General features: G+C 45.9%; 1 protein-coding gene across 1 annotated transcript; it reads left to right on the plus strand.

Annotated features, from left to right (window-relative positions):
- Positions 1 to 8,859: 8,859 nt before the first annotated feature.
- Positions 8,860 to 13,406, plus strand: LOC116520125. The gene is made up of 3 exons (XM_032234276.1): positions 8,860 to 9,493; positions 13,034 to 13,179; positions 13,275 to 13,406. The coding sequence occupies exons 1-3, from the start codon at positions 8,860 to 8,862 to the stop codon at positions 13,404 to 13,406; spliced, it is 912 nt and encodes a 303-aa protein (XP_032090167.1).
- The last annotated feature ends 3,126 nt before the right edge of the window (positions 13,407 to 16,532 follow it).

Raw genomic sequence — 16,532 nt, forward strand, 5'->3', positions numbered from 1 at the left:
AGTGCAGAAGTGCCGTCCAACTGCCCAGTCGTGTTGCCGTCCTCCAGCGCAGAAGTTCTGGCGGCCTGCCCAGCGTTGCTGTCCACCTCCGCAGAAATATTGTCCTCCAGCCCAATCCTACTGTCCACCACCGCAGCCGTGCTATCCACCTCAACAGAAATATTGTCCACCACCACAGCCGTGCTATCCACCTCAACAGAAATATTGTCCACCACCACAGCCGTGCTATCCACCTCAACAGAAATATTGTCCACCACCACAGCCATCCTATCCACTTCAACAGAAATATTGTGCGCCGGTCCAGCCCTCCTATCCACCACCCCAGCCGTGCTATTCACCTCAACAAAAGTATTGTGCGCCGGTCCAGTCTTACTGTCCGACCCCGCAGCTGTGCTACCCCCCTCAACAGCAATGTTGTCTCCCAGTCCAGTCACCCCAGCCTGAGATCTGTCAGATCAAACAAGCTTGCAAAGCCCCTCTCCATCTTCTGAAGAAGTAGCTGCCGAGTTGCGACGAGCATGAAGACGACACTCTAGCTCACAATGTTGTCTTGTTATTTATTGACTAGCTGATAATGCATGTAATGACCTATCCTGGACCTTTTGACTGTTTGCCAAATTTGTGTGTAAAAGAAAATATGTATGCAACACAATAAACTTATTAAGCATTCGTCGCTCCTAGATTCTTCCTCTTTTTTTCTTTTTTTTCCCTTCCTTCTCCTCCTCCTCTCTTCTCTTCTCCTCCTCTTCTTCTTTTCTTCTTCTCTCCTCCTCCATTTATTCTTCTTCCTTTTCTTCTTCTTCTTCTCTTCTTGTCCTCTTCTCCCCTTCCTCCTCCTACTCTTCTTCTCCTCTCCTCCTCCATTTATTCTTCTTCTTTTCTTCTTCTTCTCTTCTTGTCCTCTTCTCCCCTTCCTCCTCCTACTCTTCTTCTTCTCTCCTCCTCCATTTATTCTTCTTCTTTTCTTCTTCTTCTTCTTACTCCTCCTCCTCTTCTCCTCCTCTTCTCCTTCTTCTCCTCTTCCTCCCTTCCTCTTCTTCTTCTCTCCTTCTCCATTTATTATTCTACTTTTCATCTTCTCTTCTTCTTCTCCTTCTCCTCCTCCTCTTCTTTTCTCCTCCATTTATTCTTCTTCTTTTCTTCTTCTCTCCTCCTCCTGCTCTTTTTTCTTCCTCCTCCTCCTCCTCCTCTTCTTCTTCTCTTCTCCTCCTCTTCTCCTTCTTCTTTTCTTCTTCTCTCCTCTTCCTCTTCTCTTCTTCTCCTCTTCCTCCTCCTCCTCTTCTTTTCTCCTCCATTTATTCTTCTTCTTTTCTTCTTCTCTCCTCCTCCTCCTGCTCTTTTTTCTTCTTCCTCCTCTTCCTCTCCTCCTCCTCCTCCTCCTCCTCCTCCTCCTCCTCCTTCTTCTTCTCCTCCTTTGCAAAAGACATCTATTTTTTTTTACCTAACAATGGTCTAGAGTTTTCTAGGACTCTAGAAGGTAGAACAAAGGCAACTGTCTACTTGATAACCCAGATAAATTTGCAGGGTGAGCAAGAAAGAAACAAGGCAGGACAAGTGACAAAGCAAGTCTTGTGCCATTGTGCTATCATTCCTTTTTCATGTGTGCCGTGGCATGCATGTCTATATGAAGTAAGAAGAGGTTCATTCTGTATTAGTCAGTCAAATTTAAATGTTCTTCTCCTTTAATTATAATGTTTAGCTTCCTCTGGCTCCCTCTAGTGTCCAACCTCAAAAGCCTCATCCTATCATGTTTTTTTTTTATCTCCCATTCAAAACAAGAACATTTTCCCATAGGGAAGGATTCTTACACTCAATTTCAAAATCTTATTTCAAGGCCATCTGGACCCTTAATCTATCTGTAACTTTCCAAAATCTACAGTCTTTTGCTTTTATTTTATTTTTTTAATTAAATCTTGAACTATTTCAAACTTCTTTCATTAAGGGAAGTCTTCCATTAAGAAAGATGTCGAGGAGCAGGTGGAGAGTGTGGGTCTCAGGTATCCCAGTCATTTTGATTCGTTTTGGCTTGCCCCAATTGATTGGAGTTGGCTTGCCCCAATTAAATCATGAGCCTCAAGCCAAGCTTCAAAAGAAACCCAGTTGTTTATTAGGAATGTCATTTTGGCGCAGACCAAGTGAAGCCAGTTCTGACCTCACTTAATTCGCGCCTTCGCTCTGATCCTGTTTCCCCCTCCCCTCAAAGTGTGTCATCAGTCACATTCCCCAACAAAGCAATTTCACCGGTTGTAGAAGACACTCCCTCCGGCCGCTGAGGGTCCCCCTGGAGATGACTTTGACGTGGCCAGCTGGAATGTGCTTTGTTCTGAGTGAAATTCAAGTTCCTTGAATGCCGCTGCAAGGCTTGATTCCACCTCCCCGCTGCCTATGGCAACTCAAGAGCAGGTCAGGAATGCTTTGCGAGTTGACAGGATGAAGGAAACTCCCTCCTTCACTCCGAAGGTTATTACTAGCTTCTCTTTAGTTGTAAATCAGTGACATTCAAAGCTTATGAATGTCCATCAAGGCTACATTATGAGAAATCAATTTGATTTGGGGGGAACCCCCCCCCCAACCACTCAGCTCACAAGCTAACTGGAGAACTCCCAGTTCTGCAATCTACTCACATCCACCAACATCCAATTTTAATTTTCCTCCCCAAAAAGCAAAATCAAAGCCAGTGGACCATGTATTTCATACTAAATAAATCCTCCTTTTGCATTTTTGTGGTGACCTGCTAATTTTTCCTCTTTTTTTCCCCTCTCCAATTTGATCATCTTGAGATTCCTCCTAACCCATCCATCTCCTCCTTCCTATGTGTTGATGGCATCATTCTGGCTTTAGTTGGAAACCTTGGAAGCAGAGGAGAACGGTCTCATTTCTAAGGGACATGCCAAAGGGACTTCATATGGATGGCCCTGATACCATTGTGACCACACACTAAAGCACGGACATTCTCTGTCTTTTAAGTCTAGCTGGCCACCGGCATGCAACAGAGTGCACACTTCATTCGCAGAAGATGGCTTTGATGCTATCATGTTCTCAAGAACTTCCTACCCATTCATTATCCAGTCGGTAGCATATGAAGGTTACATCTTATGCGGTAGATAATTTCTTGAAAGCTCAGCAGTGGCATGTGCTTGGTATGTCCTCCTTCAAGTGACTCACCAGCCAGCAGAAGACAAATCATCTTATGCTGTCCAGGAGTCAACTACGTGTGGTAGTCCACCAGAGTTTTAACTCATGGCAAATGAGACCAACCTTGAGCTTGGTTCCAGATACCAGTAGTTTGGGAGGAGCATCATTTGCATGATTTGAAGTTCTGCCCATGTTTACATCTTGCGGGATTGTTGTTCAGCCGCTAAGTCATATCTTCGTGATCCAATGGAACCATAGTTTGCCAGATCTCCTCCACTGCCTCCCTGAATCTGCCTAAATTCATGCCCACATCTTGCTCCTCGACTTTTATGTAAATTCTATTCTACCTACCCCGACAAGCCATGACCTGAATGGACTTTGACATTTACACCTTTTCTTGTTCCTGTTTTGTGTTCTTGTTTCTTGTTGTTGTTTATTAGTTTTGTATGCCGCCCACTCCCGAAGGACTCCTGGCGGCTCACAATAAACAGGGAAAGGGAAATAAATAAGACAATACAAAGAATTTAAAAATTCTTTTTAAAATTGTTTGTCTGTTTGTCTGTTCTCTTTCTGCAGGGATGATTTCCTTTCCTGATGGAGGGCCGGGTGTCAGCCTCCGTTTTAGCAATAGCAATAGCAGTTAGACTTATATACCGCTTCATAGGGCTTCCAGCCCTCTCTAAGCGGTTTACAGAGTCAGCATATTGTCCCCAACAACAATCCGGGTCCTCATTTTACCCACCTCGGAAGGATGGAAGGCTGAGGGAAGGAGGAAAGAAGGGAGGGAGGAGGGAAGGAAGGAAGGAAGGAAGGAAGGAAGGAAGGAAGGAAGAGCAATAGCAGTTAGACTTATATACCGCTTCATAGGGCTTCCAGCCCTCTCTAAGCGGTTTACAGAGTCAGCATATTGCCCCCCAACAACAATCCGGGTCCTCATTTTACCCACCTCGGAATAGCAATAACAATAGCAGTTAGACTTATATACCGCTTCCTAGGGCTTTCAGCCCTCTCTAAGCGGTTTACAGAGTCAGCATATCGCCCCCAACAACAATCCGGGTCCTCTGAAGGATGGAAGGCTGAGTCAACCTTGAGCCGGTGAGATTTGAACAGCCGACCTGCAGAACTGCAGTCAGCTGAAGTAGCCTGCAGTGCTGCATTTAACCACTGCGCCACCTGGGCTCTCTTTGCTGCTTGCTTTCGGCTGCCATTGAAACGGGGAGGGGGGAGCAGTGTATTTGGGTGGGGGAATTGTTCAGTGCCGGAGTGAGTCTAAAAAGGGCGTTTGTTCTCACCATCTCCTGCGCATGCTGCAGATTGAGGAGTTGCCGCCAAGGCCAACTGCCCGGCATACTAAGCTGATGATGATTTTTGAAGATGTCTCCCACATGATACCTGTGAGGTGTACGGATTGGACTATGGGATGGGGTTACCAAGGAGAGGGGGTTGAGTCACATATTGATATCTATGATTACGCGCGCTTTTGCCTCAGATCTTGCTTTGCCTCACTGCTATCTACTCTTGGCCAGTAAAAGTACTCTTAATTCTGCAAAATGGAGTTGAGTGGTTTCTTTCTTCTTCTTTTTTTAAGTATAAATTTTTATTTCTCATATATACATTCACAATTATATGATCTCATAACTGTTATTAATAATATGTATTTGTAACAATTTTTCTCCCCTACAATTGACAATATAATTGAAATTGCTTTCTTACCATCCCATAGACCCATCTTATTTTACAACAATCCTACTTCTTCTTCCTTCCTTCCCTCCTTCCTTCCCTCCTTCCTTCCCTCCCTCCTTCCCCCTTCCCTCCCTCCATTCTTCTCTCCTTCTCTCCTTCCCTCCTTCCTTCCCTCCTTCCTTCCCTCCTTCCTCCCCTCCTTCCTTCCCCCTTTCTTCTCTCCTTCTCTCCTTCCTTCCTTCCCTCCTTCCTTCCCTCCTTCACTTCCTCCTCCCTTTCCTTCCTTTCTTCTCTCCTTCTCTCCTTCCTTCCCTCCTTCCTTCCCCCCTTTCTTCTCTCCTTCCTTCCTTCCTCCTCTCCTTTCCCTTCTCTCCTTCCCCTTCCTCTCCTCTCCTCTTCCCCTCTTCTTCCATTTCCTCCCCTCTCTCCTACTCTTGCATTCCCTCCAATTCTTCCTCTGCTTTTCCCTCTCTCCTTTTCCTCTACTTTCTCCTCTCCTTCCTATCTTTCCTTCTACTCCTGAGTGGTTTCCTTCTTGGTTACTGTTCTGACCCCCCTCCTTCGCTCATTCAAAGACGACAGGCAGACAGACTGAAAAGGAAATAACTTTATCAGTCCTTGGCTCAGACTGGCTGAGAGCCATAAATAAAGTCTCTGGCAAGAAGATTACAGAATGCAAAGACAAAGATCTCTTACGGCCAAACCAGGTGTACAGAAAGAAAGCAAATCACTTCTCCAAGTGTCTCTCACAAACAAACCACGACCGATGAATGATGAACCACGAACGAACGACGAACATTGACTTCTGCAACCAGGGCATGGCACCATCAGTCCTTTTTTTCTCCAGAAGACCACACTAACGAGCCCCAGCTACATTGTTATTCCTGCATCCCAACTCAACTCACAGCAAACCTCTGCTGAGTCACAACAGTTACTGAGAGAAGCAGCCCTGGCACGGGGTATCGAACTAGGCGCAAGAGACATTTGGTACCAGATACCACAACTGAGGTTCCTTTGTTTGGTTACACGGGCAGACTTCATTGTTTGGAGGTTAGCTAATGTTGTAGACAACCCACACGAGCTAAGGAAGCTTCTTGGATGAGAAGTGAAACGTCTTCAAAGAAGAAAGAAGAAAGTCCAGTTGGCTCTTGAAAAAGCACCTTTGGGACAACTGGAGGACTGAGAATCTTCCTAGACAACCCACACAAGAGTAGCCTCCTCGTTTTTAGGTGGCCATTAACATCCTACACAATTGCAACTAGTAATCCTCTTGTCACCATGCATGGGGTACCATAAATTATTTTGCAGAAGAACCTGGCATGCCACCGATCCCAAATGGGGGCGTTGATTGATCACGGCGTCTTCCTTGATTCCTCTGAGCTGTCATCCAACCGTCCTCCTTTGATGGACCCGCCGGAAGCCTGTCATGTGCCTTCTGAGAGAGAAAATGCCTAGCCATCTACCTCACCGATCCAGCTGTGACTCCTAATTGCATGAATCTCAATCCATTGAACCATAGTTAAGTAATGGATCAGGTGTCACGCCTGCCATCTGTGAGGTCCATGGCTTTGGATTTCCCTACCATTCCCAAGATGTTGTATCATCTATATATATATGACTATTGAAACCATATATAAAGAACTTCTGTTTCTAAGGGACTTCATTCATTGAGAGCTTGCTGGTCTCCTTCAACTGATAAGGTAAGTCTGTCTCTACAACTTGTATCTGTTTATCAAAGTAGATTGTCTAGAGGGTTAGAGGTTCTCTAGATGTTTGGGGAGCAACACACATGATTTCTTATCATTACCCACACCTGGTGGAAAGTAGGGAGAACTGTGGTCCAAAATCTCAAAGGTGCTTTTTCAAGAGACAACTGGGACTGTCTTGTTTTTCTTTGAAGACGTTTCTCTTCGTATCCAAGAAGCTTCTTCAGAGCTGGGATGAGAAGTGAAACCTCTTCAAAGAAAAAGAAGACAGTCCAGTTGAAAAAGCTTCATTCATTGGGACAACCATGACCTGGATGACTTTGAATCTCCATTGACATGTAGTCCAAAATATTTGGAGGGCACCAAAGTATCTTCTTATAGTTGATAGATGGCCACAAAGAGTGTCGGGGAGAAAGACCACGGAACAAGAACAGAAATATGGAACCCCCTTCCAACAGAGGAGAGAAAAAATTTGCGTTCTCTCGCTTTAGAGAAGAGGAAGACTCCACCCATTGAGTTCAGTTATAGAAGAAGGATGATATAATTTATGTTGTTGTTAGTTGCAAAGCCGTGTCCGACCCATCACAACCCCATGGACAACGTTCCTCTAGGCCTTCCTGTCCTCTCCCATCCTCTGGAGTCCATTGAAACTCACGCCGGCTGCTTCGGTGACTCCATCCAGCCATCTCCTTCTCTGCCATCCCCTTCTTCTTCTGCCCTCCATCCTTCCCAGCATGAGGCTCTTCTCCAGGGAGTCCTTCCTTCTCATCAGGTGGCCAAAGTCCTTGAGTTTCCTCTTCAGGATCTGGCCATCTAAAGAGCAGCCAGGGTTGATCTCCTCTAGGACTGGCCAGTTTGATGGCCTTGCAGTCCAAGGGACTCAGTGCAGGAGTCTTCTCCAGGGAGTCCTTCTTCCTTCTCATTAGGTGGCCAAAGTCTTTGAGTTTCCTCTTCAGGATCTGGCCTTCTCAAGAGCAAGCAGGGTGGATCTCCTCTAGGACTGACCTGTTGGATGGCCTTGCAGTCCAAGGGACTCAATGCAGGAGTCTTCTTCTCCAGCACCAGAGTTCAAAGGCCTCCATTGTTTGGCCCTCAGCCTTCCTTATGGTCCAACCTTCACAGCCCTCCATTGCAACTGGGGAAACTAAGCCAGGGTGATGTCTCTGCTTTTTAGTATGCTGATATAATTTATAAGGTTATAATTTCACCTGGTCAGGTTAAAAGTCAGAGATGGAACAAGGAAGCTAGGTGTGTGCACCAAATGTGGTGCCTACTGCCCTCAACATTTCAAAAGGGTTTAAAGCTTGCACAATTTTATTAGAATTCAGCGGAAGGTTTGTGTAAATGCATGAGTAAAAAGCATGCACACACAAATGCACGCTCGATAGTAGTGGCTCACCAAACAGTTCTCCAAATGTTTCGCTATTATTCTGGAATATTGCATTTAATAAAGTCTTTACCGTATTTTTCAGAGTATAAGACACACCTTCCCCCCCAAAAGAGAGGGTGAAAATCTGGGTGCATCTTATACACTGAATACTGCATTTTTTGGCCTACCAAAAACCCGCCCCCTTTGCAAAAATGGACGTGCAGAGGGTTTGGGAGGTTTGCAACGTGCTTCTGGGGGCTGGGGAGGGCCGTTTTTGCTCGGTTTTGCCCCCCCCCCCAATCCCCAGGAGCACTGTACAAGCATCCCAAACCCTCTGCATGCCCCCTCCTCTTTTGCAAAAAAAAAAAAAGAGGTGTGCAGAGGGCAAAAACTTTTTTAAAAATTTACCTCTTCAAAATCATAGCAATAGCAGTTAGACTTATATACCGCTTCATGGTGCTTTCACAGCCCTCTCTAAGCGGTTTACAGAGTCAGCATATTGCCCCCAACAACAATCCGGGTCCTCATTTCACCCACCTCGGAAGGATGGAAGGCTGAGTCAACCTTTGAGCCGGTGAGATTTGAACCGCCGAACTGCAGAACTGCAGTCAGCTGAAGTAGCCTGCAGTGCTGCATTTAACCACTGCGCCACCTCGGCTCTTGCGCCACCTCGGCTCACTCATGGTGCGTCATACGCTCCGGTGTGTCTTATAGTCTGAAAAAATACGGTAATAAATACCTGGGACCGGGGGACTTATTATAACAATTATTTTCCCCTCAGTCAGCCAGACCAACCTAGCTTGTTATAACTGAGATTTGTTCCGTGGTAATTTTCCATTCGAAAATCACATTCGCAAGTTTCAGATCAAGGTTTGTTGAGCAGCAACTCATCCTGTTTTGTTGGGGGGGGGGGGGGTCATTCTGATTTCAGTGTATTTTGGTCCTGCCCTTCCAGTTCCCCCCGCCATGCCAGAAGAAAGAATCTATTCCTCTGGACGAGAAGCTTACTTCAACCTGAACTCAACATGGTACGACCCAGCGGGATCCTGGCTCGATACCCGCCGCAAACCCTTCCGCTACGTTGACAACACCGCCTGCGTGACGTGTTGCAACCCCAGGAGCAACGTCCCCCGGAGAGGGGGCCATAATTACCGCTGCTACTGCTACCGCCTGTGCACTTGTACGCCAGGAGGCAACCCAAGAGTTACATGTTGCGTTCACAACCCTTCAGGAGGGCCCCGGGATTATTGGGGGCGTCCTATCGGCGATGCCTGCGATGGGTGCACCGGGGGACACTATTCTCACACGGGGTCAGATTGTGGGTCGTGTTGTGGGTCCGTGGGAGGATGTGGCACTGGAGGAGGGGCGGTGGCTTGTGCTCAACCATCTGGAGGAGTGTGTGCTGAACCAGGTTGTAGACCTACCGGTAGAGGCGTATGCGCAGAACCTTGCGTAACGTCTTCTGGAAGATGTGGTAGTAGAAGAGGAGTGTGTGCTGAACCAGGTTGTAGACCTACCGGAAGAGGCGTATGCGCAGAACCTTGCGTAACGTCTTCTGGAGGATGTGGTAGCAGAAGAGGAGTGTGTGCTGAACCAGCATGTTTACCCTCAGGATATGGGAGGAGGACGAGGAGAGGGGTGTGTTTTGAGCCGTGCGCAGGATCATCGAGTGGATGTTGAATGCCAGAATCAGAGAAGGGCCCACAACCCAACTCGCTGTTGAGGGCAGGAGCCGTAACAACCTATTTGATGGACCCCCATTCCCAATTCCCTGTTTGAAGACCTCCCCTCCAATGAGGAGCATCTCACCACTTCATGTAGCAACTCGTTGTACTGGTTGACAACTCATAAGTTACACACTTCTTTTAAGGTCTAGCCTGAACGTTCCTCCTTGTAGTTTTGTCTCACCCGTTCTGGTTTTTTCTCTCTGGGGCAACAGAGGAGTAAGCCTACACCCTCTTCTCTCTCCCAACCTTTCCAAAATGGAGCTTACTCCAACCTCAAGTCTGTTCCTAGAACTCAACAACCTTCCTGCGAGACTCTTCACCTGCCCATCTACCCATTAATGGATATTAAAGCTACAACTAAAATGGGATGTTCCTTGTTTCTTCTTCTTTTTTTGTAAAAGGAAAACTTATTTTTCTTTTGTAATATGTATCTTTCCAAACGAGGAAAAATTGAGAACTTACCAAACTCCAGAGTCTGTTCCCATTTCTTATGGTGTGGAAAGTTTGTGTTAGCTTCTATGTTCTTTTCAAAACTGTTAATAAAATGTATACATTAAAAAAACCCAAATTTCCTCTCCCAGGAAATTTTTTTTATTTAAAATTATAAGGTGTTTATTCATGGGATAGGTCTGCCCTCTCCTGGCTGCAAAACTTATAACATGGCTCCAAATATTGTCTATTATTCAGAATATATATTCTAGCAGCTGATACTTCCTGTCTGCGATGTTTCCCAGAACAGCCACTAAAAATAAAACTGTATCAATAAAACTCTCCAGCTTGATTTGTTTTTTAAAATGTATGCCTTGGTTTAAATGCAATGAAAGCCACTCTATTTCTGCGCGGTGTAGAATTATACTCCCTGCTCATGGGTAGTATATACTTACCTTCCCTATTGGTTCGCTAATGTGAGTGCGCTCACCACCTCCGTGTATGTGCAGATAGAGAGAGAGAGAGAGGCAGAGAGAGAGAGGCAGAGAGAGAGAGGCAGAGAGGGAGAGAAAGAGAGAGAGATACAGAGAGAGACAAGAGGGAGAGAGAGAGAAAGAGAAAAACACAGAGAGAGAGAGAGACATGTGCTTTTGGCAAAAAAAATGGCCTAAATTGGATGCCGTAGAGCAGGTGGGAGAAGGAGCCACCCATGATTTCCGCTACCGATCCAGCTGAACTGGTAGAATGCCAACTGTGGCCCTGCTATGTTCCTTGAATGCTACCCAGTGGTGGGATTCAATTTTTTTTTTTACTACTGGGTCTGTGGGCGTGTCGTGGTGGGTGTGGCGTGTCTTGGTGGGCGTGGCAGGGGAAGGGTACTGTCAAATCCCCATTTCCTCTCGATCAGCTGGGACTCAGGAGGCAAAGAATAGAAAGGGGGGTGGCCAGCCAGAGGTGGTATTTGCCGGTTCACCGAACTACTCAAAGTTTCCGCTAGCCGTTATCCACAACTGGTCAGAACCTGCTGAATACCACCCCTGATGCTACCAGGCTTCCCTGAAAATAACACCGAGCCTTATTATTTTTGCTCCAAAAGATGCATTAGGGTTTATTTTCTGGTTAGGTCTTATTTTGGGAGAAATATGGTACTAAATGCATCCATCTGGCTGAAAATCTTAACTGGGGCTTATCTTGGAGGTAGGGCTTATATTAAAATTTCCTGGGGGGGGGAATCATGCAAAATAAGACCCATGTTGGGTCTTGTTTTCAGGGAAGCAGGGTAGTTCCTTGAGGACTAGGAACTTTGTCACAATCTCCGGAGGGGTAAGAAAGATCTCCCTTTCTCCCTCCAAATGTTCTCGCGAGGTTTTGAGAGACCTTTCTTGGATCTCTTTTTGAGAGGGGTGAGAAATTTCTCACCCCAAACAATGCAATTATGCCTGATCCTTCTCATTAAATGATTCATGCTACAGTTTTCTCCCACAGCAGCTCCAAATGTTTATGGTTAGCAACAAGGCACCCTCCTAAAATGTGATCCATCTCAAAGTATGCATAGTGGGATCGAAAGCTCTGATGTGTACAAACACTTTGCATAACTATTTAGGGTTTAAATTCCTACCTCTGTAATTGCAGGCTACTGTGCAGTTTTCCATACGTCGTGCAAATGTACTATTACTAAATTTCCCGCGGCTCAAGATCATCTATTCAGCTTTGCTAAAGACTGTAGCAGTAAACATACTCAATTAGTAACTTAGGGGAGGTTTTTCAGTTCTCAGTTCATCTTACAGCTCTCTGGTCCTTTGCAACTTCTCAGTCCGATCTTGTTTGGAAGTTGGGGGAGGCTAAAATAGGCTGAGGGAATCAGAGAAATTAAAACAGGGTAAAGTTTGGATGGAAGGGGAGACATTGGGGTGCGAACATCACTTTTTTACTGAATTCAAGTCCTAGAATGTTCTCGAAGTAGCCTTTTATTTACAAGCACCATCCCTTAATTTCCCATCACCTTATCTTCTTTAGATATGCTAGATTTTTTTTAATGCAATCAAAATATGTTGATATTTTTTCAATCTGGATTTTGTTTTTTCACATCCTCGATGTATAGAGGAAAAGGTTCCCCTCGCACAGATGTGCCAGTCGTTCCTGACTCTAGGGGGCGCTGCTCATCTCTGTTTCAAAGCCGAAGAGCCAGCGCTGTCCGAAGACGTCTCCGTGGTCATGTGGCTGGCATGACCCAACGCCCCAGAAGGCGCATGGAACGCTGTTCACTTCCCACCAAAGATGGTTCCTATTTTTCTACTTGCATTTTCACGTGCTTTCAAACTGCTAGGTTGGCAGAAGCTGGGATGAGTAACCAGGAGCTCAGTCTGTTACGCGGCGCTTGGGATTCGAACCGCCAACCTGCCAATCTTTCTGATAGACAAGCTCAGCGTCTTAGCCCCTGAGCCATCTCTCTGGAAGGCAGGTAGAAGAGAGCAAAAAAGGATTAAGATTGGAAACGGGTGGGTCACACAGCGAGACGAACCAAGGGCAGGGCAACCAAGGCGGTCGTAGAATGGATCCCACTTGATCAAAAAGGGACCTGAAACGAGATGGATCGACAATATCGGCAAGTATGGTGGTCCTAGTTGACAAAGGAACATCGGGATCACCTGGTTTGGAGGCATATGGAAAAGAGCTTCATCCTGCACTGGTTCTACAAGGCCTATCAAGGTGACGATTATAATTCATGCATTTCTTCATGATTACTCTTTGATTATCCACCTGTTTGGAGAAGTGACACATTCACCTGTCATCCCTTTAGTTACCTAGGTTATAATTAACGCTGACATCATCATTCAGCTGTCCTGGCATGTGAAACGTTGCTATAAACCAAGATTCCCCAATAAGAATTTCATGAGATTGAAAATCTGCATTCAAACGCCAGCCTTTTCTTTATTCATCAGATGGCGATTTAATTACGGCTCACCTACTTCTCTCTTAAGCAGGCCAAGATCCTCCCGGTCCTATCCCCTCCTCGTTTAGTGGCCGTTCGGAGTTGCAACCACACTGGGAAAAGCGAATGAACGTCAATCAACCTCGGTTTATTACAGTCTTAGACCAGGCTGAATGTGGCCTTTTCACGCTTGCCACGGTAACGTTGATTCCTCCCAATGCGACTTCCTAAATTCCTTTCCTCATCTCATTCTGATGCAAGAATGGGAACACGTCACGTTTTCTAACATCCAGTTTGCTCACCAGCCTCCTACACAACCAGATAATGCTCCTTTATCCCCACAACCAGGCCTCACGCCCATTCGCCACTGGCTCTATGCCCACGGACTGAATCTTGCCGTTGATAATCTTCAAGGAATGTTTTAGGCATTCACCGCAGCTAGCCCCAGATTCCCAAAACCCATGGATGCATATATGTTGTTTTTTTTTAGCCATAACAATAGAGATAAAGAAGGAAAAATCCTACTACCTCTGTTCTTAGCCGAAGGAATACATTCTAAGTTCCACGAGAGTTCGAATGGAATTCTCACCTTTTTCTTAATTAAATTACAGCTGTTGTGGGCTCCCCAGGAGAGGAGGGGGAGAAAAACCATATAATTGAACAAGGCGTCCTTGATGCTCTCTAAGCTTCCTTGTTTTCTTACAGATGTTTAATTATTACTCAGTTCACCAAGCTACAGATATTCTCCTTTATTAGTATGTAAATAAACATTTGTGTTGAGTTTAATCCCTGGTTTATATAATACTAGCCGATAACCTGGCATTGCCCGGGTATTTATCCATAGGGAGGAAATATCCGGACCAAATGTAATTTCTAATGTTGGGTTGTCCCCCCCTAACCAGAGAAAGCCCCCCGGTGGAGCACGGTGAAGCCGTTACCATGGGAACTCCACTGCACTGTACAGTAGAAGCCATCTTACAGCAGTACGGTGGAAGCCATTCTAAGGCACAACAGGCTGCATCTTAACAGAAGACACACCCTGAGAGGCGTTAGGGGGTGTCTTACCCACCCACCCCCAAAGTATTTGTTTCCAGAGAGTAAGTCATTTGTTTACCAAGTTTGGCTGAAATTGCTCGAGTTATGCTGGAACAAACACACACACACACACACACACGGATGTTTTTATATAGAGGGATAGGGTTTAAACATTAAAAGTTTGAAGCAAGCATTTTCTTTATTTTTTTAAATCAACAGTTTGGAACGTAGGGTTGGAAGGAACCTTGGAGGTCTTCTAGTCCAACCCCCTGCTTAAGCAGAAGATCTTACACTATCCCGGTCTAATGGTTGTCCAATCTACTTTGAAAACCACCATTGATGGAAGGGTGGGGGAAACCTCCCCCCTCCTAATTTTTTTTCCCCTTCCTAGGTGTGCTTGGGATCTCCCTCCATGAGATCAAGACAACACGGGCTATTAAAAATGCATGCATTTGCTCTTCAGCATGATTTTAATATCCTGAGTCAAAAGGATGGTTGCAGATCGGGAGCTAATTAGAATGGTCTTTTATTCAGGAGGCAAAAGCAAAACAAACACAGACATAGCTGGGTGATGCCTCACTCCCGGATGGGCCTCAGAAACAGTGTATAAAAAGGTCCCTTGGAAGGGGGTGTCCATACAACAGCTTGACGTCCTTCAGAGATCTCCTTGAGAACCAGGTATGTTCCTTCTCTTCCCTCTCCCTGACCAAGCTCCATTTCATTTTCCTCCTTAGGCTTCTAACAGGAAGGGAGAAACATAGACAAAGAGATGCAGAAAGCTTGAAGAGACTAAGAGATGAGGGAAGAAATCAAGAGATGGAAGGGGATATCCTACAGATATGGATTCCTGGATACTTTAGAAGAACATGGAGGGGGGGGAGGTCCTTCATTTCTAGTAGGGAAAACAGTGGTGGGATCCAATTTTTTTTACTACTGGTTCTGTGGTCATGGCTTGGTGGGCATGGCTTGGTGGGGAAGCCACCAAGGGGAAGGATACTGTAAAATCTCCATTCCTCAGGAGAAGGATACTGTAAAGTCTCCATTCCTCAGGAGAAGGATACTGTAAAATCTCCATTCCTCAGGAGAAGGATACTGTAAAATCTCCATTCCTCAGGAGAAGGATACTGTAAAATCTCCATTCCTCAGGAGAAGGATGCTGTAAAAATCTCCATTCCTCGGGAGAAGGATACTGTAAAATCTCCATTCCCTCCTGATCAGCTGGGACTCAGGAGGCAGAGAATAGATGGGGGCATGGCCAGCCAGAGGTGGTATTTGCCGGTTCTCCGAACTACTTGAAATTTCCGCTACCGGTTCTCCAGAACTGGTCAGAACCTGCTGAATACCCACCTCTGATGCGATCCCGCTTTAGATGGCCTTGTATTTCCAGTGGCTGGGAACACGAGTTCCCTAATGAAATATATACATAAAATAGAAAATTTGGCGATATAAATAAGAAACTTCATCTCTGAGTTCCTTGGAGGGGAGTCCACGTTAGTGCCAGGACCAGCTAGCGATGATGAAATGTAGCCCTGATTTCCAGGAGGGAAAGAGGGAGGGGCTGCTTTCCAGAAAAGGTCAAACAGAGTTTAAATAGTTGGTGTGAGAGAAAGAGGGTGAGGACGGCCCCTCCCTAACAGTTCCCGGAAGAACCGGTAGTTCTTCGACTTACAATCGAGCAGCAAAAAAAAATATATGTCCAATTGGAAGAATGGATTTAAACTTACTCCAAATATCCGCTTAACCATGGTTGCAAAACTAGATTGGGTTATGCGGTGCCTCGACGTGTGACCGGTGAGGACTTACAAGCAGAATTCTGGTTCCGGTTGTGTTTGTAAGTCAAGGAGTACCTGCATAAGGTTTAGGGTACAAGGAATTTGCTCTGGTTTGAGACGTTTTCCATCAACGAATGGGGTACGGTAAAGGGAATTGCTTAGGACAGTGTTTCTCAACCGTGGCTACTTGAAGATGTCCGGACTTCAACTCCCAGAATTCCCCAGCCAGCGAATGCTGGCTGGGGAATTCTGGGAGTTGAAGTCCGGACATCTTCAGGTTGCCAAGGTTGAGAAACACTGGCTTAGAAGAATCGTGATGTGTCTTTCTTGGGGTGACATCCCTTATTTTCCTCTTGCTTCTTCTTCTCCAAGAACCAAGAAACATGGGTAACCAGGAGGACAAACACCACAATCAGCAGGATGAGTGTCCACCCTGTTGCGGCTGTGATGCGGACTACAGAAACAACCCCTCAAACGAAGCGTGCGGTAACCAGCAGTGCTGCGCAACAGATCCCTGCGGTTATCAAGGGAAGTCCGAACCGGAGGCCCCCCAGCACGCAAAACAGCAGCAGCAGCAGCTAAAGAAGAAAAACTGCCAAGGCCCCCCCTAGAAGGAAAAGAGAGAAGAATTCCCAGAAGGGGACTCCTCCGCAGGAAGTGATCTTCCCCACTTCCTGTCTTCTGCCCATCGGGTTGGCGTTCCCCCAAACTCTTGGTTTTAGCTTGCGAGGATCTTGAGAAGAA

Source organism: Thamnophis elegans, chromosome 17 (genome assembly GCF_009769535.1).
Source record: "Thamnophis elegans isolate rThaEle1 chromosome 17, rThaEle1.pri, whole genome shotgun sequence".
NCBI lineage: Eukaryota > Metazoa > Chordata > Lepidosauria > Squamata > Colubridae > Thamnophis > Thamnophis elegans.

Excerpts from the sequence above, each read along its gene's own strand:
- LOC116520125 (XM_032234276.1), top strand. The coding sequence starts at position 8,860 with ATGCCAGAAGAAAGAATCTATTCCTCTGGACGAGAAGCTTACTTCAAC. Across the intron at positions 9,494-13,033 it reads AGTGTGTGCTGAACCAGCAT|GCCAAGATCCTCCCGGTCCT; the intron begins GTTTACCCTCAG and ends TCTCTTAAGCAG. Across the intron at positions 13,180-13,274 it reads GCCTTTTCACGCTTGCCACG|TTTGCTCACCAGCCTCCTAC; the intron begins GTAACGTTGATT and ends TCTAACATCCAG.